The sequence below is a fragment of the Canis lupus genome, chromosome 26 (assembly GCF_011100685.1).
Source record: "Canis lupus familiaris isolate Mischka breed German Shepherd chromosome 26, alternate assembly UU_Cfam_GSD_1.0, whole genome shotgun sequence".
NCBI classification, from domain to species: domain Eukaryota; kingdom Metazoa; phylum Chordata; class Mammalia; order Carnivora; family Canidae; genus Canis; species Canis lupus.
Window position 1 is genome coordinate 39,013,521 of NC_049247.1, and position 15,880 is coordinate 39,029,400.

General features: G+C 61.0%; 1 protein-coding gene and 1 long non-coding RNA gene across 2 annotated transcripts in view; one reads left to right on the forward strand and one right to left on the reverse strand.

The window, feature by feature from the left end:
• On the reverse strand, positions 1–15,235 carry LOC119866258. The gene is made up of 4 exons (XR_005379575.1): positions 15,164–15,235; positions 4,067–4,184; positions 2,037–2,284; positions 1–1,262 (listed from the first exon to the last, which is right to left on the reverse strand). It is a non-coding gene; the product is annotated as an uncharacterized LOC119866258 (long non-coding RNA).
• FAS (Fas cell surface death receptor) overlaps positions 13,982–15,880 on the forward strand; it is a 24,800-nt gene continuing 22,901 nt past the window's right edge. Inside the window, exon 1 of the mRNA XM_038576079.1 lies at positions 13,982–14,085. Coding sequence (XP_038432007.1) covers positions 14,056–14,085 — 30 coding nt within the window. The 5' untranslated portion in view covers positions 13,982–14,055. The remainder of the gene's footprint in view (positions 14,086–15,880) is intronic.

Consider the following 15,880-nt stretch of genomic DNA (forward strand, 5'->3'; position numbering starts at 1 on the left):
TTGCACTCGGACTTTGGTTTTTTTATTTTTTATTTATTTTTATTTTTGGCCCCATACCCGAGGCGACTCAGTGAGTGGGATCCTGGTGGTTGACCACAAAGTACCACCCTCGGCGGTAAGACTGGAGGAAATCGCAGCACAGCGTTATTTCCACAAGATTAAAATAGATCGTTCCCAGGCCCTGCTGGCCCTCATTTTTCTCATCTTCCAGAAAAGTACGCAGACTTAAATGTCAATAGTCCATTCCAAAAAAAAAAAAAAAAAAAAAAAAAAACTCTCAAAATCCAAAACCAAAAAAAAAAAAAAATCCCAAAAAAGTCCAAAAAACTGCAATGGAAGAAATGAATATTTCCACGTGCTGGCGTCTGTCCGGACCATTTGAGGGGGCACAGGGGGCACCCCACCCGGGTTTCCCGGACCCCTGGCACAGCGGGTCTCCCCAGGACGCCTCTCCCCGAGCGCCCGACGCCCGGCCACACCTTCAGAGCGCCTGACCTTCCCCGGCCTGTGGAAGGGTGTCCCCCTCTCCCCTGCGGGCCCCGGCCCCGTTCTCCGTGGCAGCCCAGCATCCAGGGCCGCGCGGGGGTCTCTGCCCCGATGCCTCTTCTGGTGACCGGCCTGGGCTGTCGCTGCATCAACCCCTACAAAGAAAGATGAACCTAGAGGAGTCTTCAGACCCGAGCGTTGTTTGCGGGCTCAGGCCACACGTGCACCCCTCACCTCTAACTTAGGGAGTAAATAGGGAGCTGCAGAAAACCCTACTGTCGGAGCTGGAGAGGACGGCGGTCCCCCTCCCTCTCCCTCCAGCTCACGGCCTCAGCTGCGGGACTCCCAAGCGTGTGGGGTAGACGCCGCCAAGGAGCAACCCGGCCCAGGGAGTCAAGCCCACAGCGCAGGGGGCCGCGGGCCCGTCGTGGCTTCGTGGCTTCGGCAACTCCGTGGCCTCTTCCCTCCCCCGCGCTGCCTCCGACCCCATAAAACCATAAAACCGCGCGGGGTGAGCGGTCGGGGTGCTTGGTCCCGGGGAGCTGACGGGCGCACCTGTGGCTTTTCCAGCACTTGGTTTAAGCCAGATTTCTAGTTTCTGGGGCGCCGGGGGGCTGCTGCCCGGGACCGCCTGATAGTTGTCCACTCCGCGGGCGATGATGCCGCAGGGTCATCGGAGGAGGAGAGGAGCCTCCGCGCAGCTGTTCTTCAACAGCAGAAAAGTAAGAGACCGGCTACCATTATCCCAATAGTGACTGACGTCAGAGTGCTGGAGTCTGGGGGACAGAGCGATTAGGAAGACGGTCAATCCCCACTTTTCAAATTCATTAACCTCTGATGTCATATTTGGTGCGGTTGGATTCCACCCTGCCGTCCTACGGCTCGTCTCCGTCTGTCGCCTTGGTTTGCTTTCTCCTCCCCGACCTGTCCTGTGGGATCTGGATGTTTTCTAAACGTCGTCTTACCGCCTCCGTCTTTGTCCCAGTGCTGTCTTGTTTGCATTCTGTGTGAGCAGGGGCCTCGGGGTTCACAGTATACGTCCCTAAACTGCCTCCGTCCACGTAGGGTGGATGCTGTACCCGCGTGGGAAGCGTCAAAATCTTCCCGGTGTCTACGTGCATTCACCCCTCATCCTGTTACAACGTATGTGACAAATCGACGCGGGACTCGATCCCGGGTCTCCAGGATCACGCCCTGGGCCGAAGGCGGCGCTAAACCCCTGACCCACCGGGGCTGCCCCCCAATATCCATTTTAACTGAGAACCCTAACCCAAACTCCATTTGGAGTATTCGAGGTGTAAATGGCTGATACCCACTCCGTGTGTGCACGGAGCTGTCGCAAGGTGCCACACAGGGTACCAAAGAGAGCAAACCCGTACGGGGTTTGTGGTCGGTTTACCTTAAAAGCTAAATTTCTAAGTCCTTCGTTTTTTCCAAAAATGAAATTCAACGTCTATGTGTCATTTTTCTATTTGCATCTTGCCAGGACCCCCCCCCCCCGCCCGCCCTCCCCACCCCCAACCCCACCCCCTCGGCCCCGTGTGACCCACCGAAGTAAAAAATTCCTCATCGGGATAATTTCTGGCACTGCTGTGGACTCGAGAAGGATTGACCCTGCAGATTCCTGCCTGGATCTACTGGAGCCCCGCTCTCCGCGTCCTCCAGGTCATTGCCCTCTGAGCAGGGGTAAGAGAAACAGGAAGCGGGATGTCCTAGTGGGGGCTCACAGGGCAGCCCCGGAGATGGGGGTGGTGCGGACTTTCTTTCTTATTAGAAATGATGTCTTCTTCTCCCCTTCCTAAAGAAAAATGGATTGTGTCATCCTGGTGCATCGATTTGGCAGGTACTCATGTGCCCTGTGGGTCCTTGCTAGGCTTGTCCACCAACCTCTGTGCCCCCAAAGCCTCATCAACGTGGGCTGTTCTCTCTTCAGGTAGGAAGCTCTGGGGGCACCTGGGTGGCTCCGCGGTTGAGCATCTGCCTTGGGCCCAGGGCGTGCCCCCGGGGTCCCGGGATCGAGTGCCGCATTGGGCTCCCTGTAGGGAGCCTGCTTCTCCCTCTGCCTGTGTCTCTGTCTCTCTCTCTGCGTCTCATGAATAAATAAATAAAATCTTTAAAAAAAGAAAAAAGAAAGAAAGCTCTTGACCTGCATGAACCTCAAGAGGCCTCCATTAATTTGCAGCCATTTGAATAAAGTCTGTGCTCATTTTTCCCACTGAACCCAAGTCACCTGGCGGATTAGTTTCCGTCAGGCCACACGTGAGCAAGAACACACGTGCATACGTGCATATTCACATAAACAGCGACCTTTGAGCTATAATATCTGTTAGATGTTCACAGGGGGCTCGCCCGGTGCTGCGGTGAACTGTGAATAAGTCGCCCTGCAGTGAGACTTCCCTGGGCTTCGGGCTTCGATAAGGAAACAGCCTCTCAAGACCCTCGTGGAGGAGACACTCAGCAGAGAGAAAAATGTTCTTGGCATCTTTCCCCAAAACACATGTCCAAAGAATCTGCACTTTGAACTCCATCCTTGCCTTAGGCTTCATGGATTAAAAGCCAGATGAAAGGGCAGCCCTGGTGGCACAGCGGTTTAGTGCCACCTGCAGACCGGGGTGTGATCCTGGGGTCCCGGGATCGAGTCCCGCCTCGGGCTCCCTGCATGGAGCCTGCTTCTCCCTCTGCCTGTGCCTCTGCCCCCCGCCCCGTGTCTCTATGAATAAATAAATAAATAAATAAATAAATAAATAAATAAATAAATAAATAAAAGCCAGATGAAAACGAACGCCCTGCCCAACTTACTAGAAAATACGGAAAAAGCAACCGCCATAGCATACGGCTTATTACACGGTGGTGGCCTTTGGCAAAAACGGATTCCTCTGGGCCAGCAGGATCAGTTAGTGCTCATTAAGTAACAAACATGCGTTCATGAATCCCACCTGATCTTGGCATTCGTAGCCCACTTAAGACTCTATTTGGTAAAACGAATCTGTCTCCTTCTAATTAGGAAGCATTTTTGGGAAGCTGACCAGGGCTCTAACGCGGTGGGGTGAAAACTATGTGGAATGTTGCCCCCCTTTGAAATAATATTCCTAGTGATGGCCGGGAGCCGGGTAACTTTCCAGGAGAGAAAGCGGAGGGCTGTGTGTGGTTCAGGGCTCAGCCTCGGGAGTCAGCTGAGCTCATTCCAGACCCCGGGTCAGCAACCTGCTGGCCTCGTGACCCCCGGACTATTTACTTCACCTCTCAGAATTGTGTCTTTTTATTTATTTATTTATTTATTTATTTATTTATTTATTTATTTATTTAGATTTTATTTATTTATTCATGAGAGACATACAGAGAGAGGCAGAGACCCAGGCAGAGGGAGAAGCAGGCTCCATGCAGGGAGCCCGATGTGGGACTCGATCCCGGGACCCTGGGGTCATGCCTTGGGCCAAAAGCAGACGCTCAACCACTGAGCCACCCCCCCATCCCCCCCCCCCCCCCCCCCCCGCCCCCAGCATCCCAATTACTTCTTTTGTTAAACATCGGCCCCTCTCAAAGGCTTTAACCGCTACTGTAGCTTGTGGAACACAATTACCTTATTTGAGATGCTTTCCTGTGCTTTAGGGAATTTTGCCCAGATTCCTCTGGATGAGTCGTGGAATGTACTCCCATGGACCCCGAAGGAGAAGATCTATTCCTTGCACGTTTGGTCCCTAATGGATTGATACTTTTGTGATCATTGAAAAGCTAAAAGAAGCCTCTACCCCCCCTTTCGGCTAAATTGGGGAAGCTGAAGAAGCATAACCGCCAATACGCTTGTCAGGCCCTGCACTGGCCGCGGTCCTGCTTCCCCTGGCACCGGGAGGGCCTGTGCCATCCGCTCCCGCCGGTCAGCCTGCCCGCAGCCGTGGGAGAGAGAGAGGATTCAGCTCTATGGGGACCCCAGCCCGGAGGGAAGAGGTGACGCCGGGCAGGCTCCTGCGGAGGCCTGGGGCTGGCCACGCTTGGTCTGGTGCAGTAGAACACCAGGGACCCGCGCAGTCGGGGGGGCCCAGCATCGCCCGGGGGGCCTGTTGGTCAGTGGGCCCCTTCCCACCGCACAGACGGCACGCCTCCTCCGTGAAGCCGGCCGGGCACCCGGAGCGGGAGGCCACCGTCTCGCTCTTGGCTCTCTTGGCAACTTCACGTCGCTTGCGGTGACAAGAACACGCGTAGGAGCCGATGCTCACCAGGAACCGTGTCGGATACGGTGGGCGGGTCCCACGGCTGACCGACACCCCCATCCGAGCGTCTACGCTGACCTGCTGTTAGCACCGTCACAGACAGGAAGCCAGAAGCATAGGGAGCTGCTCCGCGTCCACAGATCTCCTGTGTCTGCAGCCGGAGCCGACCCTGCGGTCCCCCCCCCCCCCCCCCGCCCTGCACCTACAGCCCCCGCCCACCTCCGCTCTTCTGGGGGACGGGACCACTTCCCCCGCGTCTCTGTGCCCTAAGTCTCTCTGCTGTCCCGCCGCTGCAGGGACAGTGACTTGCCCAAAAGTCGGTGCATATTTATGACCCTAAAGCCAGGAAGTGAATCGGCCTTCAGGGGCTCGCCCGGCTTCCCCTGCTTCCTGGCTGAGGAACGTGCGGGTGGCCTGAGCCGTTGGGGGTGAGTTGGGGTGAGGCCGTGACCTTACAGCACAAACCACCAGAGTCACAGGCCAAGGGACAACCGAAGTGCGGCTGGTCTTCGGGGTGACCCGGAGAGCGTCTACCCCCCAGCTCGGGTGTCACTGGCCACCCGGGGCCTGCACCCAGGCCCCTACATCCCCCGTAAGGTGGCACCGGAGTGTGGGCAGAGCGGGAAGACGTGGCTCTACAGGCGGGGTCGCCGTCCTTCGCGGGTGCAGCCCCTGACAACGTCCTGGAGCACACGCGCGGACACAGGGCTCCCCTTGTCCTCATCCACAGGCTCGCGAGGCCACTTGTCCCCTGTCTCCTCTGTTTGCTGAAGGAAGAAGCAGCATGACCGGAGGCAGAGAGAAAAAAGAAGAACCGACGTCCCTCAAAACCCGGGCACCGGGGAGAGGCACCGAGGATCCCGCGCAGTCCCGGGGGCAGGAGCCCGGTCCGCGGCCGCACGTGGGGCCCCAGCGCGACTCAAGCCAGAGATCCTCTGGCGGCTCCGAGGCTGGTTGTAGGGAGGGCCGGGGCGGGGTGGGGGGGTGCTCCAGGCCCCGCAGCCCAGAGGCTTGGCAGCCCGTCTCCTGCCGACGCCAGGCCTCGTGATTCATCCCCCACCGGATGCCGCTGGCTCCAGAGAGAGACGTCGGCTGAACGTGCCAGCGCTCAGAGGAGACGACAGGCCGCCTAAATAATCCTCAAGAACCTTCAAGTGCAGGCTACTCATCTTGGGACGGATTCAGGCTCTGCTTAGTGTAGGTGGCGGTGGCTCCGGAAAATGTAGGGAAGGGAGCATGATGCTCCCACGCTGAGACTAATGTCTCTCTATCACTGTCTCTCTGTCTCTGTCTCTCCTGGTCTCTGTCTCTGTCTCTGCCTCCCCATGTCTCTGTCTCTGTCTCCCTGCTTCTGTCTCTATATCTCTCTGTCTCTGTCTCTCTACCTCTGTCTCTCCGTGTTTCTTTCTTTGTCTCCCTCTGTTTCTGTCTCTCTCCATCTCTCCATCTCTGTGTCTTTTTGTGTCTGTCTCTCTCTGTCTCTGTCTCCATCTCTCCATCTCTGTCTCTGTCTCTATGTCTCTGTCTCTCTCCATCTTTCCATCTCTGTGTCTGTCTCTGTCTCTATGTCTCTGTCTCTGTCTCTGTCTCTCTCTGTCTCTCCATGTCTGTCTCCGTCTCTCTGTCTCTGTCTCCCTGCCGTTGATAACGACACTGTGGGTCCTGCGGGCACGCCTGCCGTCCCTGAGACACGGGGAAGGACAGCACGGATGTCACCGTTTGGACCAAACCCTTTGTGTCCAAACTCAGGAGTGATGCGAAGCCCACGCGGCGGGAGGTTACCGGGGTCCGGCCTTGCGGTTCGTGGCTGCCGGGTCCTGCCTGCGCGTCCCGTGTCCGGTGTGTCCCTACCGAGGCCGCGAAGGCCCCGTCCAGCCCCACGTCCTGATCACCTGCCCACGCGCGTGCAAGGCTGCAGCAGCCCCGGGGTCGCGGGACGGGGGCTCCCACCCTCACACATGCAGCAGCGCCGCTGGCACAGCCTGTGGCTCGGGAGGCGGCGGGGGCCCGACACCCACGGGACCCTCTTTCCACTGGAAATTTTACTGTCTCGTCAATTGGGTTCACGACTTCCTGTTTGTCCTCCCGTTGGGTCGACAACGGACAGTGAAGGGCTCGCGTGCACACGCACGAGGAGCCGAGGGGCCACGCGGAAGATGAGAGACGTCAGTGCGGTCGGGGAAATACCGCCTCATCCCAAGCAACTCGCTCCCCGATTAGTGTCCAAAGTCTCGTGTCGTTGGGGCTGGGGCGTGGTTCAGCTCCACGTCCATGTGGCTTTGTCTGAAGTGGGAGTATTTATTTATTTTATTTATCTATTTATCTATTTTAAAAATATTCTATGTATTTATTCATGAGAGACACAGAGAGAGAGGCAGAGACACAGGCAGAGGGAGAAGCAGGCTCCCTGCGGGGACCTCAGTGTGGGACTCGATCCCGGGACCCCGGGGTCACGCCCTGGGCCGAAGACAGCCGCTCAACCCCTGGGCCACCTGGGCTGCCCTGAAGTTGAAATTTTTAAAAAGAAAGCTAATTTCAGGGAGACTCCAAATAGAAAAACCAGTGTCGCTCACTGCCAGAGCACTGAGTTTGGAAAGGCCACAGGGGGGAGCGAGCCAGGAAGGCTCCAAGGGCTTACTGCTGCTTTATGTGAAAAGTGGGAGCTGGATTTTCCAGGTGGAGAGAGCGGGTCCGTCCCGAGGGGCCGTTGGGGCCACAGGGTGGGGCCAGGGTGGGGGAGGCCTCTGGGAGGAGGTCAGCGCGAGTCAAGGGCAAGAGCGCACACGGCCCAACAGGGTGCGGGACCGGCTGGCGGAGGGGCCAGTGAGGGGACACGGGCCTGTGCCCCAGCCCAGCGCCACCGCCTGCTGCCGGGGGGCCTTGGGCACGTCGGCCCGGGTCCTAATCTGTAATATGACGAGGACATCACATGCGCCGGTAACATGTGGGCCCCAGGAGACGGTGCTTCTCCCTCTGCTCGCTCTCTTGCTCGCTCTCTGTCATAAATAAATAAATAAATAAATAAATAAATAAATAAATAAATAAAAATTTTGTTTTTCAAAAAAAGAGGCCAACCGTCTCGATCACGAAGAAGGGAGGCGATGCCCAGGGGCTAGCCGAGAACGCAGCTTCAGAGACACGCAGACCTGAGTCCCTTAGTTCCCTCGGGAACTTGATCCCATTACCTGTTCCTGCGGAAAAGAAAAGTCAACCTTCCCTCTGGGCGTGGATATGAGAAGCGAGGGAGTCACGCCCGCGGACCAGCCCGTGGAAGTGGATGCAGGCGAGTGTGCAGGCTCAGGAAGGGGCAGCCTGTGGCCCAGGGCGAGCAGCGGCCCAGTGTCCGGGTGCAGCCCCTGCTCTCCGGCGTGCCCACGCGCGACCGCGGCCCCCGTCCCCTCTTCCGGCCGCGGGGACCCGCCCGAGCGCCACACGGGAGCACGTTCATACAGAACCCGAGGCGTCGTCCGTGCTCGCAGCCATTAGACACCAGCACCGGGCGAGGAGAAGCTGCAGGCCGTGAGCACCCTTCAGCATCCAAGACCACGGACTTCGGGCGAGCGAGCCGCGGAGCCTAGTGTCCCGTGCTGGGCTGTGCGTGTGCGTGGGGCTGTAAAGCGCGTGTCCCCGCGACACAGATAGAGACGGCCGGGGCTCACCGAGGGGTGAGCGCACACTCAGGCACGGGGGCAGCTCCAGCCGGGTTTCTGGCCGTGGCCGTGGTGGCAGCTCCGCGGCTTGAGAGCCAACGAGGCTCGGCCCTTTACTGCTGGGAGGGCGTGTGGTCAGGGCACGCTCGCACCTGCTCAGGTAGGACTTGGCCCGGGCGGCGTAACGTGAAGGTAAATGGAAAGGGGTACAAAATGCGCCCGGTGGTTCATTACGTCCATCTGGTTGGCTGGTTTCCTAGGGCCCCCCTCCCATGCCCTAACGGGGGGCTCGAATAACAGCACGGCCCGCCTGGCTGCGCGTGACCGGCTGCCCCCCTCTGGACGAGGCCCAGGCCCCGAGCCAAGCACAGCACAGCTCGCTCGGGCGACAGCGTGGTCGTTAGAGGGGAAGAGGGGCTCAAGCAGCAAAACGCGTCGCTCGTGAGCTGTCGGCACAGCGGGGCTCCCTTAGCTCACGGAATCATTTTCTTGGCAAAGAGCGCCGGGAATGTAAGCAAAACAAGGACAGACGCGGGGCCTTAAGCAACGGGAAAGCCTGTGCTCGACGGGGCAGCGGCACGAGGTGGCACGCGGCCTCGCGGTGCTTCCGTCTCAGGCGTGAGGCCCTTCATGGGACTTTTTGGAGAAGAAGCGGATTCAGCAGGGTAAGTAACCACGTGAGCCGGGCGAGCTGCTGCTGCGAGTTGCCCGTGTGGACAGCGAGGGTCACAGGGCCTAGTTGGAGGCGCCCGGGACCGAGTGCGGGGTCCACGCGAGGGACCCGGCTCCCGGGAGGGCCACGCGAAGCACGGCTCTTTGCAGACCTGAGTGAACAGGTGTGCGTGGTCCCCGGCACCGCGGGTCTCGGACGCGCTGTGAGCGATACGGGACGTTTTGTTCGGGGTCAGGATAACCTTCTCCCCAAACAGCTGCTCCCCTCCTCCCATTTTCCTGGTATAAGGACAAGTAAACCTAAAGAAGCACTTGAAAGAACATCGATCGATAACCTCCCCCCCATCCCCCTGCGATGACCTGAGGATTCCAGGGGGAGCTCAAAGCCGGGATACCCGCCCCGCAGAGGCCGCGGGCCCGATGTCGGGGCGTCAGGCTGACCAGCTCTCCTCGTGGCCCGGATGACGAAACACTCTCAGGACGCAGGTTTGAGAAGGGTTTCAGTGGCCCGACGCCTCCTCCAGCCCGAGTCCGAGCCGGTTCCTACCACCGGCCTTTCCGGCCTCTCCAGGGGCTCCTTCGACCCGACCCCGAGCAGTGCTCTCCGGGTGAAGCTGCTGAGCCCACAAACTGCAGGAGCGTGTCGCGGAACGGAGAACTTCTAACCACCGGACAGTGTCCCCGCGTGGACTGAGCCCGGCGGGCGGCCTGGAGGAGGCAGCTCCCCGGCGGGCTGGGCTGACCCAGGGCGGCCGCTGCAGCCCGGGTGCCCCCCCTGACATCCTGGGGCTGCCGCAGGGGCCTGCAACTGCCCACGCTCACAGCCAGGAAGGGCCTCGCCTTGGCGTCTGGACGGCAGCTCAGCTGAGCTCCCCACGGAAGCCTCAACGCTCAGCGTCCCCCTCGGTTTCCACCAACCCACTTCGGGGTCTATGCAGGTTTCCGCGTGGCTGTAACGCGCGGGAAGGGCTTCCAAAGGCAGATGCGGCCGCGTCCTCCGCGCCGGGCCTCCCTCCACCATGCACCCGGCTCTCTGGGCTCCACTGTCCCCTTGGTCCACGCGCCGTCGGGCCCTCCCGCTCTTTACAATCCCACAAGCTTATTGCGATTTGTCCAAAAGCAGAGGAGCCATCAAACGGGGCTCAACGCAGAGCATCACGGACACAGTCTGATCCCTTGATCCCTTTCTAGTTCTTTCCTGGAAAAAAAGCTGAGAGTATCATCTTCGCCGTGGGGAAGCCACGCTGCTAGGCCGCAGGCAGTGCTGCTTTCTCTTGTCCCTGAGAAAGTTCTGGAGGCGAAAGGCGCTGACGCTGGTTTACTGGGGCAGGGCCCACCTACAGCGTCGCCTATAAAAGGCATCGGTGCCCCACAGGGTCTGGCGTGGACCATCTGCAAATCGTGAACATGAAATGAAGTCAGGAAACGCAAGACCGATTCCCTGGAAAATTGTCTGAGACATGGGGGCCGAGAGAGGTTCAGTGTCAGGCCGCGCACGGAGAACTCGGTCCCAGCCTGGCCTCCTCGCTGACCCCACTCTCCCCCCCCACGCCCCCTGGCACCTTGCAGAGGACGGGCAGCGCAGCAGCGGGGCAGGGCCCGCGGGGCCTCCAGGGGCCGCGCACCTGCCGTTCTTTGACCCTGGGAGACGTCACGTGCTCCCGGGAGAGGAACTGGCCGGTGGCAGTTCACAGGTGCACACTCATCATTGTCCCTTTGGGGCACGAGCGGCACGTCCCATCTGTCCCCCCGGCTGGTGGGTGGAGCTCGGCGGCCCTTCGGGTCCCCAGGGCCCAGCCCTTGGGCTGCCCGGCAGGCCTCATCCTCCTGGTACCTGCAGGCGTGACAGTCACCCTGCCACAGGTGGCCTTGGCACCGGGCGACTTCTGCTGACCCTAAGCGCTGGCAAAAGGCGGCCAGTGGGAGCGCACCCAGTGGGCATCTGGATGCTCCACGGCCCCATCCCCGGGCCCGGTCAGCCAGGACTCAGGTGACCCTGGGCATCCGGACGCTCCACGGCCCATCCTGGGGCCCAGTCAGCCAGGACTCAGGTGACACTCGCAGGCTCTACCTGGCGGCGGGTTCCTGCTCAGCCTGCAGTGGCCGTGCCTTGGACAATGGCGGGTCCACAAGCTCGCACGGCACCCCCATGGGGCCGCACCCCGCATACTCTTTCCCTCGTCACATTCAGGGAAGAAGAAAAGGTGTTTGTGTCCCACTGTTCCCCACAAAGGTCCCAAGGCTCACGCCAACAGAATGCGAGGGGCTCCTGCCCCAACCAGATGTTGTTCCCTCCCGCTCCCTCCCCGACCTTCACCGACGCGGGCCCCGCGAGGGTGGATTTTATGCACCAACCTGCAGAGGCTACAGTACCCCGCCACTTGGTGCCTTTCTAGATGTTTCTGGGAAGGTACTTTAGGTGCGAGTCAAGCCGTGCTCTCCACCACGTGGGTGGGCCTCACCCAATCCGTTGAAGGTCTTGCCCCGAGAGAGGGGGACCTCTGCCCTTCTCCCCTGGGCCCAGCCCACCAGCGTAGCTTGCAGAGTTTGGATTTGCCAGGCTTTATAGGTACAGAAACCAGTTCCTCAAACTACAGCTCTCTCTCACCAGAGAGACCGCTATCTCCGGTTGGTTCTGTTTTTCTTGAGAACTCTGACTAATACAGTCACCACATCAAAGAGTCCAAAACAACGGGGAGCGGCAGGTTTTCTAAGGGCAACTTGGACGTGCTGTTACTGGGAAGTGGGAGAAAACGCGTAGGATAAAGAATCAGGGGGGATCCCTGGGGGGCCCAGCGGTTGAGCACCTGCCTTTGGCCCAGGGTTCGACCCTGGAGTCCCGGGATTGAGTCCCACATCGGGTTCCCTGCATGGAGCCTGCTTCTCTCTCTGCCTGTGTCTCTGCCTCTCTCTCTCTCTCTCTAGGTCTATCATGAATAAATAAATAAAATCTTAAAAAAGAAAAGAATCAGGGATGCTCGCTCTAGGTGGGAATTATTAAAGCCTAGTTTTGCTATTTAGTAAGAGCACTTTGGTTGACAATAGTTTTTAAAACATTGGGTCCACGGGGAGAAAGAATACAAGTAGTTTTGGGGGTGAAAAGGTGTTTTGAAGTTTCTCCCCACCCCCCAACCTTTTCTATAGTCAGATGTGTGTTTAAACGTTGTTCCGAATGCGATGCTGAGCGGCAGGGCCGACTTTAGAAGAGAAACGCCTCGACATATATGGCGTGGTTTGAGCAGAACCATGACGATTGTCCAAAATATCTCCCACGTCTGGTAGACTGCCTGAAGTTCTATTATTAAAATTGCATATTTTTTTTTTGCCCTTGAGGGCTTGGAGGCCCTTAGGAATGTGCTGTTAAAATAAAAATAGCTTTTAGACATTTCCAAACTCTTTTTTTCCTAGAACATCAGCGTTCATGAGGTGTTCATTCAGCAGGTGTTCTCCATGGGACATGAAAAAGACAAACAAGTGTGGGCAACAGTATATATCACCCCCCCCCCTTAGACAGTGCACACCAGCATAGTAAGGTTCTGGGAGGTCTTGGATACGAGGCCTGTTTAAATTTTTTAGATCTAGAATATTCTAAGATCATTTCACCACGAAACACGTGTCTCCCCGCAAAGCACCTGTTACTATGTCATTGAACCTGAGGCTCACCGTGTGTTGTTGGGGCCGGGGTACTGGGGGGGGGGATAGAAGGACCAGGGCCCGGGAGCAAAAATACCAAAGTTGAACTCCTGGCTCTGGTACTGATTAACTAACCAACTTTGCCGACGACGCTGACACGTTTTTGGCTTCAGTTCTTTACTTGAAAAGCCAGTTTAATCAGCACCCTCCTGCCTGGGACTAAAATGATAAATATCGAGTAAGGAAGAAAGGTTTGGGAAAGTTGCTGCGTCATAATTCACACCCAGGAAGCCTGGTTTCGTCAGTCGTCCCCTCTGCTTCCTCTTTCCCTCTCTCCCTCTTATGGTATTTTTCTATTCCCATGAACTTTGTATTTGAGGATGTTTTGTATGTGCAGGAAGGTTGCGAAGATCATTGGGGTCCCTGGTGCCACCTCCCACCCGCTCCCCGTTTGTTTGCTTCTTCTGCGTCTGTTCTGTGCCCGACAGTGGCCCACCGGGGTCCTGGGGGCGGGGGCTCCTCGGAGACGGTGCAGTGGAGGCTGCGGCAGAGGCAAGCGGGTCCCACCTGCAGGTCTGGGCCCCGAGACCCTGTGCCGGGCAAGCCCTAAGGGGACGGAGGGCGCAGGGGTGCCCTGGCCCAGGCCTCGGGTCACCCAAGTGTCCCCAAGGCCGAGGCCCCGAGAGCAGAGAGCGGGCCAGGGGCGGGCCCTGCGGACCGCGTGGGCCGGGGCAGGGGGGGGGACAAGAGGGTCTGGCCTTGACCCGGGCGCGGCCCTGAGCGCCCGAGGCCCTGCCCCTGCCCCTGCCTCCTGCCTGCGCCCGGCTTCGGGGTCCCCCGTGTCACTGCTCACACGTCCCTGCGTGAAATCCTTGCAGGCCCCCGCGAGCTGTTCTCGCAGACCAGACCCGCGGCGACCCGGGCGCGCAGCAGCCCCCACCCAGCCCGTCCTCAGGAGGTCGCCAGGACCTGGGCGGCGGGGAGGCGCGGTCCCGAGCTCCGCAGCTCCTGGCGCCCGCGGCCCCCGCGTCCTGCCCCGCGCCCGGGAGGCCGCGACCCAGCTGAGCGCCCGCGGGCCCGGGGAGCCGCCTGGACGCGGCGCGCAAGGCCTCGGGGCCGCACCTCGACCCGCCGCCCGCCCGCAGCTGCGGAAACGCTCCGCGCGGGGACGCCCGCCCCGCCCCGCCCCGCCCCTCCCCTCCCCCTCCCCCCCGGGCTTCCCCCCCCCCCCCGCCCCGCCCGCGCAGGTGCTCGAGACTTCCGGGACGGGCGGGGGCGGGGAAAGGGGCGGGGCTCGGGCGGGAGGGGCGGGGCTAGGGGCGGGCGGGGCGGGGCCACGAGGCGGTCCCTCCGGCGCGCGGCGGGGACGCGGAGGCTGCGGCGGTCGGGCGGGAGCGCCCGCGACCATGTGGGGGGCCTGGGCCGTCCGCTGTCTGGTGAGTGGCTCCCGCGGGGCGGGGGGCGCGGGGGGCGCGGGGGGCGCGGGGGGCTCGGTCTCCTGCCCCGGGGGCGGCTGCGCTTGGCGGGGGCCGGCGGCCCGGCTGTCCTCTAGGCGCGCTGTGTCCCGCCGCGCGCGGGTTCGGGTCGGGGGGTGTGCGCGCCGGGAGGGGACCGAGCCCGGGGAGGGGATCGAGTCCCGGGAGGGGACCGAGTCCCGGGAGGGGATCGAGCCCGGGGAGGGGATCGTGTCCGGGGAGGGGATCGAGTCCGGGGAGGGGGGTCGAGTCCTGGGAGGGGATCGAGCCCGGGGAGGGGACCGAGTCCGAGGAGGGGACCGAGCCCTGGAGGGGACCGAGCCCGGGGAGGGGATCGAGTCCCGGGAGGGGACCGAGTCCCGGGAGGGGACCGAGCCCGGGGAGGGGATCGAGTCCCGGGAGGGGACCGAGTCCCGGGAGGGGATCGAGCCCGGGGAGGGGATCGAGTCCCGGGAGGGGACCGAGTCCCGGGAGGGGATCGTGTCCGGGGAGGGGATCGAGTCCGGGGAGGGGGGTCGAGTCCTGGGAGGGGATCGAGCCCGGGGAGGGGACCGAGTCCGAGGAGGGGACCGAGCCCTGGAGGGGACCGAGCCCGGGGAGGGGATCGAGTCCCGGGAGGGGACCGAGTCCCGGGAGAGGATCGAGCCCGGGGAGGGGATCGAGTCCGGGGAGGGGACCGAGTCCCGGGAGGAGACCGAGCCCGGGGAGGGGATCAGTCCTGGGAGGGGATCGAGTCCTGGGAGGGGATCGAGCCCGGGGAGGGGACCGAGTCCGGGGAGGGGATCGAGTCCCGGGAGAGGATCGAGCCCGGGGAGGGGATCGACCCTGGGGGAGGGGACCGACTCCGGGGAGGGGACGGAGCCCTGGAGGGGATCGAGCCCGGGGAGGGGACCCACTCTGGGGGAGGGGGATCGACTCTGGGGGAGGGGACCGACTCCGGGGAGGGCACCGCGGGCCGCGGGCGCACGTTTCCCACCGGCTCAAAGGTGTAAGGAAGAAAGCGCCCCCGGGGGCAGCGGGGAAACTCGAAGCTCCAGACCTGACTTTTCCGGGCAGAGTCATCCTGGGGCCGCAGAGCCTTGGAGGCCTGTTTACCTTCCTATCACCGCGCAGAAAAAGAAACTGCTGTTGTTTCCCTTCCGGGAATCCTGCCCCCGCGGCCCGTGAGCCGCCCTCAGGCCGGGGCGTCCCTCGGTCCGTCCTCTCCCCCCGCAGCTCCGCCTCCGCCACCCCGGGAGCCGCTGGCCCGACGGCGTCTCGGTGGCCCGTGGAAGACACTTGGTTCATCTTTGTAGAGAATATTTTATTTATTCACGAGACACACACAGAGGCGGGGGCCCAGGCAGAGGGAGAAGCGGGCTCCCTGCGGGTCACGCCCTGGGCCCGAGGCAGATGCTCCTCCGGGAGCCCCCGGGCCCCAGACCCCTCCTGGGGGTGCGGAGGCCCTGAGCATCGCGGGTCCTCACTTTATCGGGATCCACCCAAGTTCCCAGCAGGGCGCAGGACGGTGCACAGGAGCCACCTGAGGCCAGTGTCCCAGCCCCCTGGGGGGGGGGGGGGCTTCATCTGCATCTTCCAGGGGCCGAAATGGAGGCCAGAGAGCCCGGGGTTGAGCCGAGATCACACAGCTGCCGGGAGGGGCAGCGCTGGGGTTGATTCAGACCCGGCTCCCAAGTGCACCAGCCAAGTGCACCAGCCAAGTGCGCCCGAGGCGAAAGGAAAGAGATGGTGATGCCTGGAACGGTCTTAGGATTGG